The 26,992-nt window shown below is 42.8% G+C and overlaps 1 protein-coding gene across 1 annotated transcript in view; it reads right to left on the reverse strand.

Annotated features, from left to right (window-relative positions):
* Window positions 1-26,992, reverse strand: part of GNL1 (G protein nucleolar 1 (putative)) — a 969,220-nt gene that overhangs the window by 457,545 nt on the left and 484,683 nt on the right. Inside the window, exon 7 of the mRNA XM_044084464.1 lies at window positions 6,680-6,778. Within this exon, the coding sequence (XP_043940399.1) occupies window positions 6,680-6,778 (99 nt within the window). The remainder of the gene's footprint in view (window positions 1-6,679; window positions 6,779-26,992) is intronic.

Consider the following 26,992-nt stretch of genomic DNA (forward strand, 5'->3'; position numbering starts at 1 on the left):
GAGGACCCAGAACCAAACCCTGTGGGACTCCACTCGTGACTAATCAGCAGCCTGACTTGGAGTCAGCTACTTTCACACTGTGGGTTCTATCTGTGAGCCAGTTTGCAACCCAAATAGTGATATAGGGGGTTGATGCCAAGCTTAGTGAGTTTTTCTATGATTCCTGAGTGGGGAATGGTATCAAAAGCCTTGGAGAGGGATAACTGTAACAGTATGCCATTCGGCAGGGACAAAGCCTGAGATGAGGCTGTGATTGAACAGAGCACACAGGTGAGGTGCCAGTTCACTCTAGTTCATGTAGAACACAACCAGGGATATTGTCAGGTCCCATAGAAGCTGTATTCTTGGCCTTGGACAGTGCTGTTTTAACCTGTGCAGCAGTAACACTGGGTGCCTGGCAATCTACTGGTATTGTGACTGGTCCTTTGAGGGGGGTAAAGCTGGCACTGACTCTGTCGGCCAGTATACTGTAATATCTGTTGGCTCGGTATAGAAGGTACCATTGTACAGTAGCTCAGAGCAAATCTGGGTATTGCCGTGGAGATTCTTTACATAACTATAGAAGGCCTTGCAGCTGTCTTTACTATCTGCTGCAATTCTGTTTTCATACCTAGCTTCAGAGGATTTGATGAGGGATCTCAACTTTTTGTTGAGACAGACAAGGGAGTTTTTCCAGTCTTGGGACTTCACCTTATTCTGCATCAGTTTCCCCAGTTTGTTTATGGCAGGGGGCCACCAGACTGGCTTCCTTTTTTTGGAAGAGTGTGTCTTGGTTCTATTGGGTATAGCGAGATCCATGCATTTGTGTACGTGTTCGTACAGTGCAATGGTTTATGATTCTGCAGTCACGCAACTATTCTCCATTTGCATGGGTGGCCGTGAAGTTAGCTAACTCTGTTTTTAGGATCCCAAAGTTAGCTTTGGAGAAGTTTTTCATGGTGATTACCTTTGCTGTGGACTTCCAAGGTTTTTAGTTTGTGGTCGGATCTAACCAGGGAGGAGCTGACTATTTGTGTATAGCAACGGTCGCCCATGTTAGTAATGACCAGGTCAAGGATGCTGCTACCTCTAGTGGGGGTAAGAACGAGCTGGTCCAGGGCATTGAAATTAATGAACTCCAGGAAACGTTGGGCAAGTGTATTGGTACATGAGTAGTTTACCCAGTTAATGGAGGAGTAGTTAAAGTCGCCTAGTAAGAGTGTGTGAGGTTGGACCCTAATATTCTCCAGGGTGCTTAAGAATTTGGAGTGCGAGTCTTGGGACATGGTTGGGGACCTATAGCAGGCTACATCCTGAATCGCTGTCTTACCCAATGTTAGCTGCACCTGAAGTATCTCTGATGCGTTATGTTGGGCTACCAGACTGGAGATGTGCACATCCTTTATGAATATGGAGACACCACCACCTTTGGAGCTTCGGTCTAAGTTCTGGGGCCGAAAAGTGTGGAATGAGTTATAGCCTGGTAGTGCAGGGGTGCTTTCTGCTGCTTTGAACCAGGTTTCTGCTACAGCACAAATGTCAATGTTCTCCATTTTAAGGAGTGCCTCGAGCAAGTGCATTTTAAGATTTAGACTTCTAGTGTTGAGCAACATGACCTTCAGATTGCATTTGTTTGTAGCTGTTACGGTGGTAATTTGTTCTTTGGAACACTGCCTAAAAAAGCCACTAAAGGGATGGCAAGAGCCTTGGTCAGTATCTGGAAGCCCAGGCATGACAGATGCAGGCCTTCTCTGGCAAAGCATCGAGGTCTGTCAATCATGTCATCCCAGGCAGACAGATACTGGATCCCCTTAGAATGACACCAGAAACTTAGCCAATTGTTGAAATCAATAATTTTATGCTTGTACTGTGGTATCATTCTGGGTGATGGTAGGATGCTGCTCAGGGCTAAGGTCATACCCACCTGGGCTACATAATCCTAGAGCTCCTCCATGTCTCTTTTCATGTAGTCCAGGGAGGTACATCTCAGGTCATTCACACCCACATGTACAATGACAAAGTCGTATTTGTACCTGTTGTTGAAAGACCTGAGTGCATGCGTTATGTGTCTGATCCTGGCACATGACAGGCAGCTGACTGTTACTTTCTCCTTATTCAACCTAGTGAGTGGGACACCAGTGTGCCTCACTATTGAGTCACCTATGACTAGTGTGTTGGGCATGCTGTTTTGCCTTAGGGGCTTTGGCTGAGTGGCACACTGTTTAGGAGATTTATGTGTCAAGTGACAAGTGTTGTGTTGTGGTGGTCGAGTGCATTTCTGCCTTGGAGGGCTCTGCTGCTTGGGTAGATTTTTATTGATAGCCTCTGCGAAGGTGGGTGTGTCGTTTGTGTTTTTAAGTGAAGGCAGTGCTGGTGTGTGTTCCAGAGGGCTGTGTGTTCCATGTGGTGTGGAGCAAGTGTTGACCTTTTCCTCTTGATCAGCTATTCCGGTCTTGGCTGGAGTGTGTGTGGCTTCCAATTTGGATATAGAAGTGCATCTCTCGCAAGTCTGAGTGTTGGAAAGTAAGAGGAGAGGGTTGTCGGTGTACATGAGGCAGTTGCTACATTGCCTCAAGACACCCAAGTACACCAAGTTAATAGGAGAAAGCACAGGGAACTGACCTTTAGGCATGCCTGGCGGGGGGGCATTGACAAGTACTAGATCTGTTTCCTTGTAGAATGTTTAGTGCTGGTAGCACTTGTGTGCTACAATAATTGCTACAAGAAGTCTGGTAAAGTGCTAGACTAATAAGCTAGTATAAGTGCCGGAGAGGAGAGAACTAGTAGATCTAAGGGAAAAATTGAAGAGCAGGCTCTGGCACCACTCAGAAGTTTGCAAACAGTCCTGGATACAGCAAGTCTGTATCTAGACTAGACTAGTTACAGGAAAGGCAGGAAAAGAGGAAACGGGGGCTTTTTAAACCGTAAAGCTGAGAGAGATGGAAAAACTGCCCAAACGGCCAATAAACTACAATTTCTGGGCCAGGAACCACTCCTGTTGTGGTAGATAGGCTACCTAGTGCTTACCACTCCCACTGATAAGCTAGAAGGCTTCCCTCCAACACAGAAAGGCTTGAGGGGGCTCTCAGAAGCTTACAGTCTTGGACACAGCAAATCTGTATCTGGGCTAGACTAGTTTCAGGAAAGGGGGGAAACAAGCGCAAACATAGGCTTTTAAGCCAGAAAGTTGAAAGAAATGGAAGAAACTGCCCAAAAGGCCAATAAATCACAAATCTGGGCCAGAAACCACTCCTCTTGTGGTAGATAGGCTACCTAGTGCTTACCACTCCCACTCCCACTGATAAACTAGAAGGCTTCCCTCCAACACAGAAAGGCTTGGTGGAGCTCAGGAGCTTCCAAACAGTCCTGGATACAGCAAATCTGTATCTAGACTGTACTAGTTATAGGAAGGGGGGATACAAGATCAAATGCAGGCTTTTACATCAGAATAATCATAATACTTATTATACTCCATCTATTCTGAACAAGTTCGACCCCAAAGTCTCCTCATCCTGCCCATCCTGTTCTTTTCCCCACGCCGACCTTCTACATGTCTTATGGTTCTGTAAATACTCAAACAACATTTGGTGCTCCCTAAAGGTACGTTTGGAAAAAATGGGTTATCAAAAATCAACCCTTTCCTGAGAGCTTGCTGTCCTTCATATTTCAGATCTCAAGCTCTCCAAGTTGAAATATCATGTTTTAATCACTCTCTGTTTGTTAATCAAACTATATTTAACCAAAAACTGGTTATATCGCACCAAGCTCTCCTGGAAGGATTTAAGAATATGGCAACCAAATATATATCCTCTCAGAAACTATTTATAAGGAATACAGCTAAGCGAGCTTACTACCAGAAATTCTGGGGACTTCTCTGACCACATTCTTTATTTATTATTATTTATTTCCAGTTTGATAACCGGGGAAGTCCACTGAGCTCGAAAGCCCGTTTTCAGTGGAGGCCCGGGGAGAAAAGCTCCATGATAATACAATGATGATGTAATACATTGCAATACAAGCATACATTGATGATAATACATGAAACACAAAAAACACAAAAAGAGAGTAAAAAAGAGTAATATTCACAAAAACACTCAAAACACTCAATAAATATATAAACAATATTTCAAGAATTCTTCAAAGATGGTATACATACATTGCAAAATCTAAACAAGAAATTATGCAACTATAAGTGGAAGTGGAGAAGAAGAAGGAAAAAGAAATGAAAGTTTGAATGCATTGGTTTGCATGCAAGAGGAGGAGAGGAGAAAAGAGAAAAGGAAAAAAGGAAAAAGGAGAAGAGAGAAGAGGAGGATGATGCAAAAAAAGAGATAGAGAGTGATCCTTTATGATAAGAAAAAGAAGAAAAGATTCAAAAAAAAAGGAAAAAGACAAAAAAGTGAGAAGGAAGATACAGAGAAGGTAGGGAGGAAAGGAAGAAAAAAAGGGGGTTCTTGGAAATTAGTCAATGGTTAGAAACAGTGGAACAAGCTATCTGGTGTTTAGGTCTCAGTTTTGGCCCTAGTAAACTGTTAAGCGATTATTATCTTATCTCTCAAATATGTCTTAATATTTTCTCATGTACATTGTATTAATGGATCAATACTTTTTTTCTCTTTCTCTTATCTTAGTAGCATTTTCTGTAGATACTGTACATAGTGTTTAAAGACAGTATTAACAGGTGTTAGCTGTTGTTTGTCTTACATGTGCTACTATTTCTGATGTTGTTAATTGTAAATGTTACCTTGCCTGTATTTGTTGCAGAAAAATAATAAAAATGTTTATTTGAAAAAAGAGACCTGAGGTAACTTATAAGTAGACAGGGGGTTATGGGTAAGGGAAGGAGCTCAAGCTATGGAGCCTAAAGTCTATCAAGTGGCCAAGAATGGATCCAAGGTTAGATCCAAGACCCATCAGTTGAGGAACTGACAGAAAAGACATCAGCAACTCAGACACTATATTATAAAGTAATTCCAAAGCCTTAAACTTACATTTCCAAATGACAGCCAGGAATCTTGGTTTGGAGGTTATTACCTTGTAGTTACCATTACATGGAAATGAGCTTGGCCTAAATACCAAGATCACCAACTTTAAGAAAGTTCACCTTAGAGCCATTAATAGCAGTCCCATATCCAAAGGCTACAATAAGACCAGAGAGCAATGTCCATTTTATGCTGTGGTGAATAAGCATGGCCCTCTTTGATGCTCTACAGCACAACAGACAGGCTAAACTTGAACAACACAAAACAAACGTAGCGTACAAAAAAAAAACATGTCAAAAGGAGGATACAAAAACACAAAGCAACGTCATACAAGGTACCGACAAATTACCACATAGGTGGTAATCCATTAAGTACGGAAGAGGTAATCAGGGACCTAGGGACCCAGGTTGACAGTAACCTCTCATTTGACACTCACATTGCCAAAGTGGTTAGAAAGACCTTCTATATTGCCCACCTTATCATAAAGGGTTTCACATCTAGATCAAGAGAGGTCACTGTGTCTCTTATCAGGCCAATGATCGAGTACAATGCCCCATTTGGGATGTATCTCACCCGACACCTGCAGCAGTTGGAAAGACCCCAAAAGTTCCTCACCAAGAGGATAAAGGGTCTTAAACATATGTCATATGCTGCCCGACTGAAAAACTCCAGCTCTATTCACTCAGAGGTGATCTGTGCCTGTAATGGACATGCTCCACCTCAGAAAATCCAAATCCATCAAAGCCAGAGACTTAAACCTCAACACAGAAATAAATAGGATGTGCTGGAGGGACAGATTCATAACCCAGAGGCTACAGAATCCCAGTCCATGTTAGGCAGAGCTCACTGACTCTATTCAAGAGAAATGTGGATGGGAGATCGGGGTCATCTCTGTGTCACTACTGGACAGAGGCACAGTATTCTCATCCTAAGGGGTGGTGAAAAGCCACACACACTCTGGCTAGGCTTATAAATGCCCTAGGGCAGATAGCCTAGTACGAACCTATGAACCTATTATTTATTTATTTGCAGTTTGTTTTTCAGGATAGTCCATTGGGCTACAAGGAGCCCATTTTCAATGGAGTCCTAAGGAGAAAAGCTCCAGAGAAATACAAAAACATAGTACAGAAAGAGCATAAATCCAGAATATACATTCCAATTAAATGTTAAATACATATTTTGTACAATACAAACCCATATTGCACAATTTAAATAGACGTTACATAATACAGAATAATACAGAAATAAAAGATTTTCATTCATCAGGTTAATTCAGTAAGTAGTAGTTTTTTTTTTTTTTTTTAGGGAATTACAATGAGGTAAGGATGTAAAACTTTAGGAGGTAGTGACAGGCAACAAAGTTTGGAAGGTTAGGAAGAAAGTGTGGTTTAATTAGGTTGGATGAGAGCAAGAGCATTTCCATTGTGAAGTAAGGTGCGAATGCAATGAGGTTTTAAACAAGGGACTGCTCCTTCAAGCTCTGAATGTTTTAACAGAGATTCTTGATGGACTTGTTTAATACAGTAGTTTCTCTGAAAACAAAAATACCCAGTAAATGGATGATCTCTGTTTCCCATCTCGGTGTTTTGCATCTTTACATATTATATTCTGATTAAAGCACAGCTGCAGGTCAGGAAATCACAAATCTTTTCAATTCTGTATTAACTTCTTGCACAGCAGGAAAGCCTAAACCAGCCAGTGCTGTAACATTTGCTTACCTTTTCCTGCTGTGATGGTTTCACATGCTTTGAGCAGTTGCTTTGGCCCCATTGCAGTTACACATCCTTTTCTCCGTCTCCGCCGATGACTCTTAAAAACTGGAAAAAAAAAAACAGAAATAAAAATAGAAATCAAACATGGAAAGGCCTATCTTTAAATCAAGACATTCTGAAACACTGAGTTGAGAATATGGGACATAATTAATATGCAAAGATTATCACCAAGCAGTCAGACAAATGTTATCTCCCAGGATACAGAAATTTGGGACAGAAGCTGATACATACAAGGAAAATCTGCAAGGGTAGACAAAGAATTCTATTATGGCACATCAGACGACTCTGCCACTCCACCCTAGAATAAGGCATGGATTGATCTTAAACTGGTAAAGCAGACTGTTTCTTGTGTCCAGTACCAAAGTACACATTGAAAAAGCACTGACTATAATCCAGGTGACCAGAGTTTAATTAGCATCTAAGGTGCTGAACAATCAGGTGGGAGAGGATGAGAGTGAGCAGTCAATGCCAGTTCACTTATAATGGGGAAGGTAGACTGCTAGACATAATACTGTTCCAAAACCCCATGCAAAGTGCACAACAGCAGCAATCGGGCAGTGAAAAGGATGTACACACCAAGCAGCATATGCATGCAAAAAGCTCGCATTGTGGACTGACCCATCAACTGCCGTAGGGACTAGAAATTAAGTTCATATAAGAAAGCACCCCAACAATGGCCTCTCATGACTGGCTCTCATCCAGTACGGGAATAAATGGGCTGATCATCTCACTTCTGGAATGGACAAATGGGCCAGCTGATCACGGAAGTCTGGTGGTTGGTAGATCGCAGGGAAAAAATATATATATATCAGTCCCAACTGACAAAACAAGGGCAAGATGGTTAAGAAGCTATAACAGTGACAAATGCAAAAAAACAAAACAAAAAACAATCATAGAAAGATTCCCAAAAGATAATAAATGAAAAGCAATATTAATAAACAGACACACATACATGACGATCATGAAGGTGGCAGAAACTGGAAGTTGCACCTCTCTGACTAACAGTTGTGGCTATGTCAGCCATGGCACACACATAAGGTGCAGCATGATAACACTGATTGATGAATGACCAAAGAATCAGAATGGTACTGTGTAAAGACATAAAATTACTTTATTGCAAGATACACTGACTGGAATTTCCACATGCACCAACTAAAAAGGTGCAATCTGAATAGCAAAAAATGCAGTTGAGTAGGCAACTTAGCATAACTGATGCTGTAGAAGTGTGGCTGCAATCAGGATTTATAGGAATCACAGAGCACTTACTTTGTGACAGGGCTTGCATCTCCACATCTCAGGCACGTCCATATACTGTGTATATCTCATCACCACCTGCCACCTTTGGTTCTTTATTATCCCCAAGCTGGAGTCCTGCATATGTTAGGGTCTTGTTGGGCTATACCATAACTACATCAGAATCTTCTGGTGCGGCTTACTGTAGGGGTACAGGTTGTGAAATAGAGACTAATTCCTCTTCAGAAAACCTAAACAAGAAGAAAGGGGAAGCAAGGTACAGGACTGAAAAGTGTGTGGGATTATGTGGTTACCCACTCCAGTCCATAACGGTCTCCCTGCAGTAGCAGAGATGGAGGGAAAACAAGCCTGCAACAGCAATCACATTCGAACTGCAGTTAAGGCACATTGCCTACAAAACTACATGCTACTCATGGGTCACTGCTGGAATCCTAGCCTACAGGGAAGACCTCCAAAAACATACCCAAAGAAGTGAGTGGCTGGCTCAGTGTCCAGATTAAGGATGGAATACACCCTTCAGTACAGCAGACACAAATCCAGCCAAAGACCTCTATATCACACCAAGCCTGCAGTACCAAGAGAAAGTACAAACTGAGGACCAAATGATTACTTCTGGTAAATCCTGGGTACTAACTCCTATCAGGAAGGCCACTTTCAGACAGTTTGTTTTGTCTTTGGCAATCACTGCTAGTTCCATAAAGGAGACACACAGTTAATATGAATTTCTGAAAAGTTTAATTCTGTCTAGGCAGTACTTCAATTGTCTATGCACATCTAAAAAGTGAAGGACTCTTTCTTTAGTGTGGTGACTAAGAAAGAACACTAGAAGTTGGCTTGCTTGGTTCACAACTAACTCTCTAATTACTTTTGACATAAAGGAAGGTTTGGAAAACAGTGCACTCTGTTCTCCTGTCTCCCCAGAATGGTTAGAAAAGGCTACTTGCACATGAGGGCCTGAAGCTTATGACTCTTCCAGCAAAAGCAGTAACTAGCAGGAAAACTGTTTACAAGGTAAGGAAGTCTAAAGGTACATAAAGCTGCTGGCTGAAAGGAAGAGAAAAAAGTTAAGTTCTTACCACAATGTTCCATCTGTGTTGTTGATCTTCATTCATTCATGACTGATGGGTATCGGTTCCTTCCTCAGAATAGAGTCGGCCGTTACAACAAGGTCGCACCAGCCAAAAACTCTCGAGCTAAGCTTACCCATACTGCCCCTCGCTCAATCACCTCAGACTGAGTTTGCCCGTAAGGAAAGAAAGCAGAGGCTTTGTCTGAGGAAATTCCCTACCATGAGGCTAGGATCAAATCCGAACCTTCAGGAGTCTTTCGGAGGGGGTAGGTGGGTGGGATGTCATGAATGAATAAAGATCAACAACAAAGATGGAACGTTACGGTAAGAACATAACTTCTTTATCTGATGTTGATCTTCATTCATTCATGACTGATGGGACAGAGTTCCTAGCTACTTTATGTCCTGGGAGGCCCTATGGAAGGATATTCACACCATTGAGCCAAAGGATGCTCTCTCCCTGGAGACCAAGTCCAATTTTTAATGAGTGATAAAAGTATGAGGAGTAGCTCATGTGGCTGCTGCACAAATGTCATCCACGGAAGCTCTTGAATGGAAAGCAACAGATGTCGCAACTGATCTGGTTGTGTGCGCTTTGACCTTAGTTGGTGGAGAGACTTTGTTGGTAGGCAAAGATAATGCACTCTCTCAGCCATTTAGCTAAGGTTACCTTAGAAACAGGTTTTCCCAATTTTGGCCCTGAGAAGGATAAGAATAATTGGTTAGATTTTTATAGTGATTTAGTCCTGTCCAAGTAGAAACATAATTGTTTATGGACGTCCAACAAATGCAGACAATATTCTCCTTTATTACAAAAATTGGGGAAGAAGACTGGCAGATCAGTTGATTGATAGTCAAATCTGAAATAACTTTGGGCAAGAAGGAGGGTTTTAGCCCGAAGTAATACTCTTTATGGAAAACCATGCAAGGGCATTTTATGCATAAAGCTTGTAGTTCAGATATTCGCCTAGCCGAGGTAATTGCTACCAAGAATAGTTTTCCAAGATAGAAACTTCATATCGCAAGTGGCAGCTGCCACAAAGGAAGGACGAGTCAAGGTTCGTAGAACTAGTGTCAAATGCTAAGGTTCGATTAGTTGCTTGAAGAATGGTCTAATACGTGTAACGGCCTTTAAAAAAGGACTTACAGAGATGGTGAGAGATATCAAAGAGGAGTCCTGGAAGTCATTGTGGAAGTTTGAGATAGCCGCCAGGTGTACTCAAATAGTGGAAGCTGTCGCTCCCGAATGGAGAAGATTGGATAAATAGTCCACCAGTACAGAATTAACCAAAGCTAAAAAGGGGTCTAGTCTTTTCTCTCGAGACCTAACTAAGAATCTTTTCCATTTGCTGAGAAAAAGTTTCCTGGTGAATGGTTTATGGGAAGCCAGAAGGATGTTTCGTACAGGGGAGGATAGATTATTCTGCCTGGCAATTACTGGAAGTGGAGGAATGAAGCTGTCAGCTTGAGACTCAAAATGTTTGGATGGAGCAACCCTTGCGGGTGCAACAGTAAATCTGGAACTGGATCCAGAATCCACGGTCAGTGAACTAGATGAGGCCAAAGGAAGGAAAACCAAGCTTGTCGGGGTCAATAGGGTGCAATGAAAATCACTCTGCTTCTCAACCAAAGAGCTTTCTTTAGGAATTGGGGGATCAGAGGAAGAGTAGGAAAAGCATAAAGAAGTCCCGTGGGCTAATCATGTATTACATCGTCCCTCGGGGACTCCCCCTGAGGGAGGATTAGGGCAAAGTAACTGCTGCATTTTTGGTTTGTGGGAGACGTGAATAAATCGCAGCAAGGCTGGCCTCAGCGGCTGATGATCTTCGCCGTTATGACAAGTTTGAGGGACCACTCCTGAGGCAGGAAAATGCACCTGCTCAGCTTGTTTGCAATTATGTTGAAATCCTCGGGAATGTGGATTGCTATCAGAAAGCGGTTGGAAAATATTGCCCATTGTCAAACTCTCATGGCTGCTTGACACAATGGGTAGGATTTGGTTCCCCCCTGTTTATCGATATACCAGACTATGGACATGTCCGACTGGACAGCAACTGTCCCTGAAGGAAGGACAGACTGGAACGCGTGCAATGCCAGAAGTACTGCCCTCAGTTCTAGAACACTGATATGCTGGCTGACCTCAACGGTGGACCACGTGCCATGGACTGTCTTTCTCTGGAAATGCCCCCCACCCCATCAGGGATGGGTTCATAGTCACTATGGCCTTGGGCTGAGAGGGTGAGAAGGGACGACTTCATAGGTCCTTTTCTGGCTTCATCCACCAATTTAATTCTTGTTTGCATCGATTTGTTATGCAGATTGAAAAGGACATAGTATGAGTTAAAGGGGACCACTGTGATGCTAGGAGCCATTGTTGAAGTCTCATGTGTAGTCTTGCAAAACGATAGTAATCATTGCTGCCATTGATCCTAGTAGTTGGAGGACTGCACGAGCTGAGATCTTGTCATGAAAGAGCATCACTCAGAGTTGAGACCTTAGTCTTTGGAGCCTGTGAAGCGGAAGGGTGACCAGGCAAGACTGAGTGTCGAAGGTTGCTCCTATGAATTCTAGATTTTGAGTAGGTACCAATTTGGACTTTTCTTCATTTATTGAGATCCCCAAGGATCTTGCTAGCTGTAGGGTGTAGTGTAAGCAGCAGATGCTTGGAAGAGGCGGTAAGGAGCCAATCGTCTAAATATGGAAACACCCGGAATTCTTGCAGTCTCAAGTGAGTTGTTACCACTGCCATACATTTGGTGAACACTCTGGGGGCTGTAGAGAGACCAAAGGGCAGGGCTCGAAATTGATAATGACTGGCTCCCAGCTGGAACTGGAGGAATCTCCTGGAACGTTTGTCCATTTTTATGTGATAATATGCATCCTGGTGATCTATCGAGCAGATCCAATCGTCTTTCTCCAGGAACGAGAGGATAAACTGAACCATGACTATCTGGAATTTTGTCTGTCTGACGAACCTGTTTAGGATGTTGAGGTCCAAAATTGGCCTCCAGTTCCCTGTCTTTTTTTTGGCACTAAAGAACCTTGAGTAAAATCAAGATTCCATCTGGTCTGGTGGAACTGTTTGGATGACTATTTAGAAGCAACTTTTGAATTTCCTGTGCTACTGCATCACGTTGACTGGGTGGAACATCGATAACTTGCCTTTGCGGCATCGGGTAAAGGTCGAAAGGGATGTGATAACCTCTGGTAATTGTCTGCACCCAGGAATCTGTCGTTATGGATTGCCAGGCAAGGTGGTGCAGAGAAAAAAATAGTCTCCCAACTGCTTCCAGAGGTAAGCAATCGGGCCGCTCTTCAGGAGCGCTGGTAGGGCTGTCCAGAGAAAGAATCTCTGGATTCCTCACTACACGGACCCCCTCTGCAATGGGGGGGGGGCTTCCTGATGAGTTTCCTCCCTCTGACCCTGGGGGAAAACTCACCACGTGTGTCACAGAAAGGACCCTGAGATTTTTTTGTACCACATCTTTCCTCTCCTCTGATTCCTAGAATAGGATCGTTAGAGAGTAGAAAAAACATACGCCCCATGGCAGACAGGGTCTTGCCTTCCTTTTCACACCTGGCTAATGTGTCTTTTACCTTTGGGCCAAAAAGGGAGGAAGCGTCAATGGAAGCGTTGACAAAGGAAGACTTAAAAGGGTCCACAAAGTCACATAAGTGCATCCAGGCGTGATGTCTCATGACAACGCTTGCACCCGATGTTCTAGTTGCCCCCTTGGTAGTATGAGAAATCAACTGCATGGACAAATTAGATATGGATTCCAGGGTGGCAAACTGTGAGGAAACTTTGTCACATACCTCATCAGATACTGCTCCTGCTAGGGTTTCCAAGAATTCTGTAACCAGGTCCCTTTGGCGATGGGTAAAGTGTGCCACGTAATTCAAGGACTGAATGACAAAGGTTGATGAAGCATACAGCCACTTCCTTAGTCTGTCCATCGTCTGAGACTCCCTGTTTGGAGGATGGACAGTAGGATCCTCCTTGTCGAGTTCTTTCATAGTGGCCGCCGCCACCACCATAGCGTCTACTGGCAAGGCTTTGGACCAATGAAGGTGATCCTCTGGAGGGGACAGAATTTTGTCTGTTCCGTGGGTGGGGGGGGTTAGGTAGGCTCAGCAGTTTCAGGACTCTTCCAGACGTGCTGCACGATGACCTGGACTAGATCATCTGCAGACAGGGTCACCCAGGAAGTAGAGAGTCTAGCATGGAAAGCCTGCAAGAATGCAGACTCCTCAGAGGAAAGGTTGGAGGGCTTCCAGTCTCCCAGTGCCTTTAAGATTTTTAATATGTCCCCAAGGGAGACATCCTCAGGGGTGACCGTGGAGACCCTTCCCCCTCATCATAGTCTTAATCTTTGGTAAGGGATTCTTCAGGGGAATCCACATGCTTCCTCTTGCACAATCTCTTGCAGGGTGCTTCCTCAGCAGGGGCATCTGAAGAAGACTCCGAAGAGAGGATGCCCTGTGGTAGGGTATCTTGAGGTTCCCGTGCTCAGCATCCCAGGGTAGTGGACTGTGCCAGCTGCAGTCCAGAGGACATGTATACCTGGCATACTGGAAGTAGACATTACTGTAGAAAAAATAGGTGTCATACTAGGGATCACAGTGCCAACAGACCAGTCACAATCCGGAGGATGGGTCGGCTCCACTTGAGTTGAAGACCATAGGGTAGGCTCCGGAGCCATGGTAAGATCCACCAATGGAACCGAAGAAGATGGAACTGAGATAGGCATCAGCATCGAGGGCTCCAATACCTGCAAGGAGGTCGAAGGAGGAATATATGTCAGAGTCTGTGGAGAAGATTTCTCAGCTCCAGGTAGTCAGGAGGATTTAGAAGGAATTAGAATTCCACTGGCCCCAGGAGCTGATCCATGAGTTTCACTACATCGAGCTCCGAAACGCTCCTGGTGGAGCGGGTTGACATCCCCAATGGAGAATCAGGCTGGTCAAGAAATGGACTCAGTTGTTGTCCAAAAAAGTGTCTACCAATGGGAAATATCGGATCCGAGGTAGGGTTTCGCACATTGGCACCGTGGTCAAAGGACCAAGTGTTTGCACTGAAGGGAGGGTAGTGACCTGAATTGGGGAGACTATTTTTGGTGCAGAGAGGAACATTGGTACCATAGTAATGGTTGGTACCGCATGTCTTGAAGTCATAATTGGTTCCGTAGCTGAGGACGGCACAGTAGATGGAGTTTTAGGCTCTGGTGCTGAGATGGGAGTGGAAGTCAATTTTGGATGTTTTGGTTTTGGTTCTGTAGGAAACTTAACAGATTTAGAATCAGTGGTATGAAGAGAGGATGGTACAGATTGACTCCTCTTCTTATGATCCTTTTTTAGAAGGGATGAGCCCTCTGTCTCAAATAGAGTCTCCGAGAAAGGTGTTTTCAAGAGACCTTTTAATATTAATTTGCTCTTTCTCTCAGTCAATGTGCGGGCATTAAAGCCCTTACATAGTTCACATGGAGGTTGAACTTTCAAGTGCGAGGCACCAAGATAAGAGATGCAGGATAAATGTCCGTCAGAATTCGGCATTTTCTTGCCACACTTACCACATTGTTTAAAACCTGTTGTCCCCTTCTTATCAGCCATTATCTACAATAAGTATCAACTCACCACAGCAATGAGGGAAAAACCCTGTCAGAACAGCAGTAGACAAAAACAGACACACAAAAGGAAAAAGACTGATTTTTTTTTTTAATTGCCAACAATGGTAATAAACAATACCCAATGGGTAAAGGGAAATAAAAAGTGGGTCAGAAATACCAGCAATGGTATTAAAATTGCCACAGAGGTAAGGGAGGGGCCTGTACCACCAATGGTATGAAGAAAAACCAAGATTGGTAAGAAAGGGGAAAAGAATCACTTAAACAGATAGAAAGGGTAAGCAAACTATCAGCGACTACTACTTAGTAATATAATGAGAAATAAAAAATTAAAGATAGAAAAAAATATTATTCAAGTTTGAATAGAAATCTAAACCACTTAGCTTGGGAGTTGGCCTGATGTGTCTTTATACATGACAATTGAGATCTGAGGTGATAGAGAGAGGGGCACTAAGGGTAAGCTTAGCTTGAGAGTTTTTGGCTGGTGCGAGCTTGTTATAACGGCCGACTCAGTTCCGGGGATGGAACAGATACCCATAAGTCATGAATGAATGAAGATTAATAACATCACATGGTAAATTTTTTCTAAAACAAAAATGAAGTCCCAGGCTGGGGGGGGGTCACCCTCCTCCAGGTAGGCCTCAGAGTGATTAGGTCCTTTGCAGACTGCTTCACTGTAAGTCTTGACACTGGAAGGAGGACAACAGATAGGAATGATGGCACAGGATACACCTGAACAGAACAGCGCTGACTGATACAGGTGAACCACATGAACAGTTGCTTAGTGGGAGTGTTGGCTCCTCTTCTGGCACCAGAGGAAGAATGTTTTCTATTTAGCTAAGTATGATTTCATTGTAGTTGTCCTTCTGGTTTTTCACAGGGTTTTTAATATAGCTTAAGTGAAAAGGTGACCAAAGGGTAGAAAAGTTTCATAGTATAGTACTAGGCTATCTGCCCTGGGGCATTTGTAAGCCTAGCCATAGTGATGTGGCTTTTGCCACCACATGAAATGGTACAAAAATGTACAGAATAAATCTAGAACACTGTGCCTCTGTCAAGTAGTGACACAATGAAGGTCCCCTTATATAATAGAATTAGTTTACTGTGCCCCTGTCTAGCAGTGACACAGATGTGACCCCTGGGGTAAACTTACGATCTCCCATCCACTCATCAAGATTTCTCTTGAAGAGAGTCAGTGAGGGGCTCTGCCTAATACGAACTGGGATCCTGTTCCAAAGCATGGGAAGCCTCTGGGCTATGAATCTATCCCTCCAGCATGTTCTATTCATACTTGTGCTGAGGTTTAAGTCTTTAGCTCTCGTGGTCCTGATGGATTTGGATTTTTTGAGGTGGAGCATGTCCATCAGATCCTGATTGGACATGGCCTTGTACGTCAGGCAGAGATCACCTCTGAGCAGGCGGTATGCTACTGAATAGAGCTGAAGTTTCTTTAGTCTGGCAGAATAAGACATATGTTGGAGACCCTTGATCCTTTTGGTGAGGTACTTTTGTGGTCTCTCCAGCTGTTGCAAATGCCGGGTGAGGTACATACCAAATGGGGCATTGTACTCAATCATGGTTCTGATGAGGGAGGAATATAGGGGTACAATGACATCCTGGATCTGGATGTGAATCCCTTCATGATGAGGTGTGCAAGGTAGAATGTTTTTCTAACCACTTTGGCAACGTGGGTGTCAAATGAGAGGTCGCTGTCTACTTGGGTCCCTAGGTCTCTGATTACTTTTTCCTTACTCAGTGGGTTGCTGTCTATGTGATAATTTGTGGGTACTTTGTTTTTTCCAAAAGGGATGACTATACATTTTTTTGGCATTTAGTTTAAGGCCGTGACTATGGCACCAGTTGTCCGTTTCAGTGAGGCATTTTTGTAGGATGTGTGTGTCTGCTGGTGTATCGACTATGGCGCCTAGTTTGCAGTCATCTGCGAACTTTGTCAGCCACAGCCCTCCCATGTTTGCTTTAACATCTGAGAAATAAATGCCGAACAAGAGGAGTCCCAGGACAGATCCCTATGGGACACCACTTGTGACTGGCTTTGAGTCTGACATTGCTCCAGCGATTTTAACTTTATGGGTTCTGTCCTTTAACCAGTTTGCAACCCATCTAGTGACATAAGGGTTTACTTTTAAGCTGTTTAGCTTATCTATGATGCCTGAGTGGGGTATTGTGTCGAAGGCCTTAGCCAAGCCCAGGTATGCTGTAAGGACTGCTTTGCCCTCATCAATGGCTCTAGTGACCGTTTCGAAAAAGTAAACCAGGTTTAAAAGGCAGGATCTGCCCTTTACAAAGCCGAACTGGGTGGGGTCAAGTGTCTGTAGGTCCCCTATGTCTCTGTTTATGAGTTCCATAATGATTCTTTCCATAGCTTTGCAGACCAGGCTAGTTAAGCTTATGGGGCGGTAGTTTCCAGGGTCTGTAGAGGCACCCCCCTTGTGGAGTGGGACCACTGTTGCTGTATGCCAGTGTTCAGGTACATATCCCGAAGTAAGGCTAAGGTTAAATAGCATTTTTATGTGTGGGTTTAGCTCCTCTTGGAGTTCACGTAACACGCACCCCGGGATACCGTCAGGTCCCATTGATCCTGTGATTTTTGCTTTGTTTAGGGCGGTTCTCACTTGGACATCTGAGATGACAAGGAGATTACATTCAGCTGGGATAAGTATTTCTTCTTTTGGGGGTGAAGGAGGGGAGAAATTTGCACTGAACCTGTCAGCCTGAATGTTAGCAATATCTGTGGGTTCAGTGTATTTTTTGTTGTTGTGAACCAACTCTAAGCATATCTGATGGTTTCCGCCCAGGTTTCTAACATAGGTGAAGAAGGCTTTGTGGTTATCTTTAGTGTCCTTAGCGATTTTTCTCTCAAAGTTTGCCTTGGATGTTTTTATGAGAGAATGTAGTTTTCTGCTAATGTTGATCAGAGATGTCTTCCCTTCATGGGATTTCGCTCTGACGTGCAGTAGCTTCCTTCTTTTGTTATACAATTTGTTTATGGCTGAGGTCCACCAGACAGGACGCTTACATTTGGTGGAGAGGGACTTGGATTTGTTTGGGATTGCATGATCCATGCATTCTTGGAGATGTCCATAGAAAGCATTTGTGAAGGATTTGGCATTGTGGGATGTGGTATCCACTGGCATAGTGGGCTTAAAGGATACCATCTCAGTCTTAAGAAGAGTGAAGTCTGCTTTTGAGAAGTTTTTCACTGTGGTCTTTTGTGCTGGGGGTGGAGGTGGGATATGTATATCCAGGGTGATTAGTTTGTGGTCAGATCTCACTAGTGAGGGTATACTTCGGTGTGGAGCATTTTGTCCCCATGTTTGTGATGATCAGGTCTAGTATATTATCTCCCCTAGTGGGAGAGGTGACTAGTTGTTCCAGTGCATTTGAATTTATGAATTCCAGGAACCTTTGGGCTAGGGTATTAGGGCTAGAATAATGTACCCAATCTATGTTTGGGTAATTGAAGTCTCCCAGTATGATGGTATTTTGTGATACATTCATATCCTCCAATGTCTTCAGGAAGGCTGAGTGGGGTTCTTGAGATTGGGAGGGTGGTCTGTAACATGCTACCAGTTGTATAGCAGTTTTGCCTATGGTTAGTTGCACCTGTATGGTCTCTGATGCTTCATGTGTTGCTACTAACCTGGAGGTGTGGGTGTCCTTTATGAATATGGACACTCCCCCTCCCTTTGTGGTTCAGCCCGGGTTTTGGGGCCGAAAAGCATGATACGAGGTATAGCCTGGTAGCGCTGGGGTGCTCTCAGGAGCCTTGAACCAGGTTTCAGTTACTGCACAGATGTCGATGTTCTCCATGCTGAGGAGTGCATCAAGTGCCTGCATCTTGAGATCATATCTTCAAGCTACAAGTCTGAGTGTGAACAGTCTGGGTGTATAATGGATTCCACACGCTGTATCAGCATGTTCATATGCAGAGGCAACGGCAAACATGATTTTCTTACTATGTGAATTAGGTGGAAGAACCAGAATATGGTGATCAGAATCACTTACAGCCTGTACTGCTTCAACTTTTTGTACTATCTCAGGGAGTAAGACTATGAGAGAGAAAACAAAGAGAAACACACCTGTCCAATGTAGGGACAATACATCTACTGCCCGAGCTCATTAGTCTAGGCTCCAGAGCAGATCTCTGTTAGCTGTTTCTTTCATGGAGAAGCAAAGAATTTTCTCTTTGGTACACACCATCTGTTCGTGTGGTCAAAGAATTTATCCCTAATCAGTATCAAATTTTATCTGCTGAAATCCTGGCTCATGTGATATGCCATGGAGTTCTATTGTGTTAAAATATACATAGCCTTCAAGAGCACACTATGCTGCAAGGCCTGTTCTCAAGTCTACATGCTGACTTGTACAGCTGGTAAAAGTGTGCAACCCAATACAACTGTGGTATTGTCTGTTCTGAAATGCAGGGCCATTGGTCTCCTGACAGTCTGAAGATTAAGATCCTGGACCACCAGCAAAATGTATTTTATTTTTATATGCAGCACTGACTGCCTGCGATTCCAGGCATCCTACACTTTGAGGTTCTTGGCATGTGCCCCCCATGCGACATCTGAGGCATCCATTGATAATTAGGTGAGTAATATGAACAGTATACATTCATTCTGACTTGGCTTATCTACCCATTCCAGATTATTCTTTACACAGTGCTGGACTGGGATGGTATGTTTCAGGGGATGAAATCAGCTGGTCCCAGGAACCTGTTTCCACAGTGCTAAGGAAAGCCTTCTACCATGCACAACTCATAAGTAAGGGCATCGTATCCAGGATTAAGGATGTTATAACTCCTTTGTACTCGATCCTCATCAGATCACTAATGGAGTACAACACTCCCTTCTGTATGTACCTCACCAGACACCTGCAGCAGTTAGAGAGACCACAGAGGTTTCTCACCAAGAAAATATAAGGCCTTCAAAATATCACCTACGTGGATAGACTGAAAGCTCTATCACTATACTCTGTATCTTATAGGCTGCTGAGAGGTGACTTGTGCCTGGGCCTACAGAGCAGTCTCTGATTCCGCCCTAATGGAAATGCTACACATCCCCAAGTCAAATGGGACAAGATTCATTCACATCAGGGATCTTAACCTAGCCTGTGAGATTAACAGAACATGCTGGAGAGGTCCTCTGGAATAAACTTCCAATTCACATGAGGCAAAGCTCCTGAGTGACCACATTTAAGCGAAACTTGGACAACTGGATGGTTGAGTGTAAATTCATCCGGAGAGTGGCATCTACGTCCCTCACGGACAGGGGCAGTCAGTGCTGATCATTGACTTGTGCTGTAAATAAAGACCATCTAACATGATCTGTTGGAGAATATGGGTATAACTTGGCTAGGCTTTTAAAGGCTCTAGGGCCATTAGCCTAGTAAGCTTTTATGATCCTATGAATTAAAATTGAAATATCCTGCTTCACTCAAAACAACAGTAGTAAAGCTCAAGAGCTAACAGCAACCAAGTCCGTACGCAAAGGTGACAAACGAGATCTGAGGTATGGTAGGGGCCTACACCATTATAAGGAAGGAGGACCTTGAGAGTTTCTAGTACCCAAGAGCTGTAAAAAGAGGCAGAGTCAGATTTGAGGGTCAGACCCAAACCTACTTGTTGAGAAACAAATGAAAACTGATATAAAAAGATAGTGTAATTTGTTCATAAAAAGAGTCAAATGAAATGTTTATTATAGTTTTATGTCAGAGGAATACTGAAAAACAGATGCATAATTGTGCAAGGTATATTTTCATATGACAATTAATAGCCTTATAAAGTAAACTCTCAGTTAACCAGCACCCATGGGGATTAGTATATGCCAGATAACTTTTCTGGTTGCTTGAGAGTTACTATTAACAATAGGCCTGACTAATACAGTACCCTGTACTATTTGTTTGGTTTGACTTGTTCTCAGGTGAGGGAGAGAGGGAATGTATTCCAACCTTCCTTTCTGAAACTCTAAAAATGTAAGGTATGTTTCTGCAGGGGGCAGAAAGTGCAACACATGAAAATTGTACTGTATTTCTTCGATTTTTTATTGCCGGTTGCTTGAGTTCCGGTTAACTGACAGTTTGCTGTATTTTTAAGTGCTTTACAATCATATTCTTTTATTAGCAAACTACAGAGTATTGATAAATAATTGAAGGCAAAGTCAGTGCAGAAAGAGTTAAGGGATGTTGGAAAAATAGTCTCAGAAAGTTAATGAATTGTTGCAGATATCTGGTGGAAACCGGATTAGTCATATAAGGAACAGTTACACTCTGGCCTACTCAGGTTGGGTTCTTAGTGAGGAAACATGAGGAGTGAGAACATCCCTAAAGCCACCTTAAGAGAAGGGTCAATAACTTGTATGAGACTCTGAGCAAGTCCTAATAAACTACTCCTGTCCATGGAAACTGGTGCAGGAGGAGATAAACGTTCAGTTTTCCATTCCTTTTTAACAGGAAAGTTGAGGCAAACAGGTGTATTAATGGCAGCAACGCAGAGGACCTTCCCTGCCCTTCTCCCAAGACCGACAAGAGTATGCAGCTAACCCCTGCCCACAGTGGTTGTATGGACAACAGTAGAGATATATGGGAAAAAGAAGAGTGGTCTAAGGAACTAGTTTTGGCCACAGCAGTGTCATCCATCTGTGGTTGAGGCAAATTATTTGCCTGATGTGGTGGCAAAGGCTGTTTCATTAATTTTTCTTTTTGTGGCTGGAAGAAGGGACAACCAAGGGGTCAGTAGTTTCTTGCATGATCAAAGCAAATTGATGACTGTTTCCTAGGGAAGCTAAGCAGCACAAGTCAGTAAAGAACAGAAAGTAATAAAAGGTAACTTCTTCCCAGTCAAAACACAGTAAAAATAATTTCAGATGGAGACCTACTGAGTACGGTTCGCAACATTACATAATGTTTTCCTCCAGTCCCCACCCCCCCCCAATGACTTCACAAACGGTGCAAAATCAACCAACATAGATAAGAATCATTGGCATTGCACAGTATACTTCTCAACCTCTTGGCTTAAGAAAGCTGAACAAAGCCAAAAAATAATGCAGGGACAAAGCCCCAAAATCAGGAACAGATTTGAAATATTGCTCTTACAGTACTAGAAAGTTGATAAAACAACAGGTTTTGCATTAGCATGCATTTTCTGATGAAAACAGAGACCAGATGGCATAACAGTTAAGGTCTTTGCCTCTGATACACAAAGTACAAGGTTCAATCCTGACCTCCAGGCTAATGCCTGTTAGGAGTTTGCGTGGTATCCCTGTGTCTCTGTGGGGTTCCTCCCACCTCCAAAACGCATGCGGAATGTTTCCATCTCAAACTGATCACTCACCAATGAATGGAGCTGTGGGCAGCAGCACAGACTCTAGACTGTGCCCTTTATGGTGAAGAGTTGCAGAGACCAACTACTTTGGACATCTGCTGTGGTGCACAGTATCAAGACAAACACAGATCACAGATTGTGTACCATGGGAGAGCTAGCCACTCGAGGGTGTAAAATATGGCTTTAAGTGATTTGGTCATTTTGACTAATGTCACCAAATGAGCATGGGAATTTGCTGGTGGTAATTGGGTTGAAGACCCAACCTATGCCAAGGACCCATGTTAATAGTGGGAGGTGGTGTATGCGCCCCTATTGGCCAGTGTGTGCCCACCATAAAGCCTAGCAGCCCTGGGTCAATAAGCTACTGGCCATCCAGTGTCTAGTTGCCCAGCCAGGGTTACCTGGGATAGCTCTGTTGAGCAAAAACTGGACGCAAAACCAATCAACCTACCAAACATGAACTAAGAATTGTTATACTTGATGCAAGTTCACTAACAGGATGCAGCAATTGCTGGAACTTATCTGCAATTCTCTATCCTATACAACCTATTTGGTGTATTTGCTTGTAGATGAAGGAAATGTTATTTTGTGCATGCTTTTCATTGGCATATTTTTCAGCCTTCCAATTTAGGGGCACAAGACATCTGGGGCAAGAAAAACTGAAGAAAATGGCGTCGGCTGCATCTTTTACACCCCTGGCGCACTGACGTCAGGGAAGAGGCGACAGCAACCGACGCCAGACCTAGACTTTGGAATTCTGGCCGACTGCGGGTAGCCTGCCAGCAGGATAACCCTAGAGTAATGACTGCAACAGTGAAACACGATGAACATCTATATCAGATTGCAAAGCAAAGACAAAAAGATAAAGAAGATAGTCAGACACTCTTCATAAAGGATGCCAGCAACAACCTGCTCACCAGTCAACAGGACATCAAAGGCAGATGGAAGAAGTACTTCCAGCAGCATTCTTTCTGAATGAAGAAAAGCCCACAGAAGCTGTACTGCCCCAGACACAGCCTACAATGAGAGAAGAAGAGGGTCCACTCTAGAAGTAGTAACAATAGCACTAAGGAAAATTAAGTCAAGGAAAGCAGCAGGCTCTGATGAGGTCACAGCCGATATGATAAAGATGCTGGGTGAGATATGGCAGAAATGGCTCCTGAGGGTACTCACAGCAGTGTGGAGAAAAAGGCATATCCCAGATGACTAGAGAATAAGCATGCTAGTGCCAGTGACAAAGAACAAAGGGGGCATCAACAACTGTGGACTTACAGTGGTATCAAATTCCTAAACACTGCATAAAAGTTCTTGAGAGGGTGATGGATAAATGGATATGCAGAGTTGTAGAATGGAAGATAGGAAATGAGCAGTTTGGATTCAGATCAGGATGCAGCACAACTGTTCTTATGTTTGCAGTGAGACAGACAGTTGAGAAGAAGCTAGAGATGAGGAGAGAGTCTAACTGGGCATTCCTAGACTTGGAGAAAGTATATGACAAGGTCCCAAGAAAGCCGATTTGGGCAGTACTGCAGTGGTTTGAAGTCCCAGAAACATTGTTAGAATTACTGCAGACTACATACAAGTACCCATTGACAAGTATGAACAGTGTTCAGTCTCACAGAGGGGTTTCCCAGTGGGAGTGGGTGTACACCAGGGTTCAGTTCTGAGCCTACTGCTGTTCATACTGGTGATGGACTACATTAGTAAACAGGTCGGTAGTACAGATCAATAAAGTTGCTGTATGCACACAATGTGGCATTACAGGCAGACTCTGAGCAAGAACTACAGCAAAGGATAGTGGGAAGGAAAGCAAAACTGAAGGCTCGTGGAATGAAACTATGCACAAATAAGACGGTGGTAATGGCAGCAAATAGCGGAAATCAGAATTAGCTGAGGACTGAGATTGAAGGGAAGATAGTGGAACAGGTTAACAGCTTCAAGTATCTGTGAGGGGTTGTTGAAGGGAAGGGAAGTCTGAATGAAGAGGTCAAAGCTAGAATCAGAGGGGCTGCAGCCAACTGGCATAGAGGCTCAGGTGTAGTGAATGACAGAAGAATGCCAAAGAAGCTGAAAAGTAAGGTGTACACAAGACAGTGGTTCAACCAGTACTACTGCATGGTATAGAAACCTGAGAAGTAAAGGCAGAGCAGATGAGGAAGCTAGCGGTGATGGAAATGAAGTGACTGAGAAGGGTGGTAGGATGTACACTGTGGGACAGATGAAGAAATTTAATAAAATCCAAGTAAAAGTAAGCGCTTTCGGCAGAAACAGTGTTCTGCCTTCATCAGACAAACATAAATCATTCAAATGGCACCTCTTTTAAATAAGTTACAAATAATTTAACAAATCAAAAGCAAGTGCATTTTTCAATTAAGAAAAAACCATGGAAACCTTAAAACAGCAATATACTTTACATTATTAAATACTAGTCATTGTTTTGTAGTAAACATAAAAAACATAAAAAACACAGCAAATGAAGTTCGCTAAATGTAATAACCTTCAAGCAGTATGTGCAAATATATTATGCTGTGCTTAAAAATTAGTATCTATGTGTTACCAGCAGCCTAGGAAAAAGAAAAAGAAAAAAATATATATTTGTGTATATACAAGTAGAATATTTGTCTCATTGAACAAAATTAAAGAAATCAAGAAATAAAATTACTCTCTATAGAATTAGAACAATCCATTATTATACTAATAAATAAATAAATAAATAAATAGTTACATCAGTGAAGCTTAAGCTAATAAAAAACTCCAGTAGATAATTCAACTGCACACAGGGACAGAGAATAACTGGGATGTCACCACATGTGCTGAACCCGAATCTAAGGGACAATACAAATGACTCTAATAGTCACGAAGCCAGAGGTAATGGTAAATAAAGGCGTAAGCACCAGCAATAGTTAAAAGGAGTTACCTATTATAAGAGATGCCCTTTCTATTAAGTGTGTTTTGAGATGGCTCTCTTATAATAGGTAAGCTTCACTGATGTAACTATTTATTTATTTATTAGTATAATAATGGATTGTTCTAATTCTATAGAGAGTAATTTTATTTCTTGATTTCTTTAATTTTGTTCAATGAGACAAATATTCTACTTGTATATACACAAATATATATTTTTTTCTTTTTCTTTTTCCTAGGCTGCTGGTAACACATAGATACTAATTTTTAAGCACAGCATAATATATTTGCACATACTGCTTGAAGGTTATTACATTTAGCGACTTAATCATTGCTATGTTTATGTTTACTACAAAACAATGACTAGTATTTAATAATGTAAAGTATATTGCTGTTTTAAGGTTTCCATGGTTTTTTCTTAATTGAAAAATGCACTTGCTTTTGGTTTGTTAAATTATTTGTAACTTATTTAAAAGAGGTGCCATTTGAATGATATATGTTTGTCTGATGAAGGCAGAACACTGTTTCTGCCGAAAGCGCTTACTTTTACTTGGATTTTATTAAATATTTTCAGTTTTTAGCCTGCTCTCATTGTGTTCCAGCTCGCTTTTCTGTTGTTTACTGGGTTTGTGTGTTTTGAAGTCATGGACAGATGAAGAAATTAGGTCATAACAGCAAAGTAGCTCCAATTGCAAAAAAAAAGACCGAGGAGAGCAGATTACAGTGGTTCAGACACATGCAGAAAATCAGAAGACAATTTGGTGAAAATGATTTGGGACAGAAAGGAAGAAAAGAGGACATCCAGCAAAGAGGTGGATGGATTGTGTAAGAGAAGATCTGTGACAGGCAGACGTGAGTGTGGCACTGACTCGAGAGAGATGGCCAGTTAACACAATATCCCGACCCCATGCGGAAAAAGGGAGTTGATGATGATGATGCATTTTCTGAAGTATATGAAGGCTGAAACTCAAATGTCTGGGATTTAGTGACTTCAAACCCCAATGAGTTGATAAGGAACAAGCCAAAAATATGAGGCAAAAATCTGGAACTTCTGCATAAATCTGGACAGTTAAGATGTATGCCATACAGATGTAAATTCAAACAGAAAAAAAATAACACACAGTGGTAAAACTACAATAAAGGAAGCAGTCTGTTGGTTGTACACTGCTATGTGCCCATAAACCACATACTGTCCAATATAAAGGTACTTGGTAATATGCAACACCACAATGATGAGGGATGAAGACCTGACCACATCCTAAATGATCCATTCTCAGTTTAGAGGCACACTGGTTGCCAGACGGGATTGGGCCAGTTAAACAGCCATAATGCTGACCTGCCTATCATTGGGGGGGGGGTATGGCACAGGTTTCCCCGTCTCCATCACACTTTAAAGGATGCACTGGATTCAATGAATACAAATCTGACAAGCATATGCTGACTGTGGTGGGCAGGATCACCAAGCAGGCAGCACTACGTGGAGCTCACAGGAGCCAATGTGGGAAATGATCCACTGGGAAGGGTAGGCCACTCTGCCAGGACCTATAACTGGTCCATACCCTACAATGCAACTCTCCACAAGGAGAAAAATGGGCTGATGAGGCTCTACGGGCAGAAGAAACTGGTTACAGGGCTCTTACCTAGTTTAAGGATGCCTAAAAATGGGCTGATGAGGCTCTACGGGCAGAAGAAACTGGTTACAGGGCTCTTACCTAGTTTAAGGATGCCTAGTCATCACATGCAAATGGCAGAGAAGCCAAACGGCAAGTCAAACGAAGATAAGGGGTTGGGGAGGCACACTACATTGTGTCTTTCCTCAGAGGCAAAATCTTTTTTTTTTTTAAACAAATTAGTTTATACCCAGAGCCAAGGACATCAGCAGTTATACATTAAGTGCACTACAGCATACACTTGCCTGCAAGGGGGGGGGGGGGGTGGCTGAAAAAACATTGGGGAAGAAAAAAAATCTTTAAAATTCCTTCCCTGTCCCCTCCCCACCTGAAAAACATGCTTTGGGTAACTTGCACGTGTGTGTGTGTGTGTGTGTGTGTGTGTGTGTGTGTGTG

The sequence above is a fragment of the Protopterus annectens genome, chromosome 9.part0, assembly GCF_019279795.1.
Source record: "Protopterus annectens isolate FY-2018-M chromosome 9.part0, PAN1.0, whole genome shotgun sequence".
Lineage (NCBI taxonomy): Eukaryota > Metazoa > Chordata > Ceratodontiformes > Protopteridae > Protopterus > Protopterus annectens.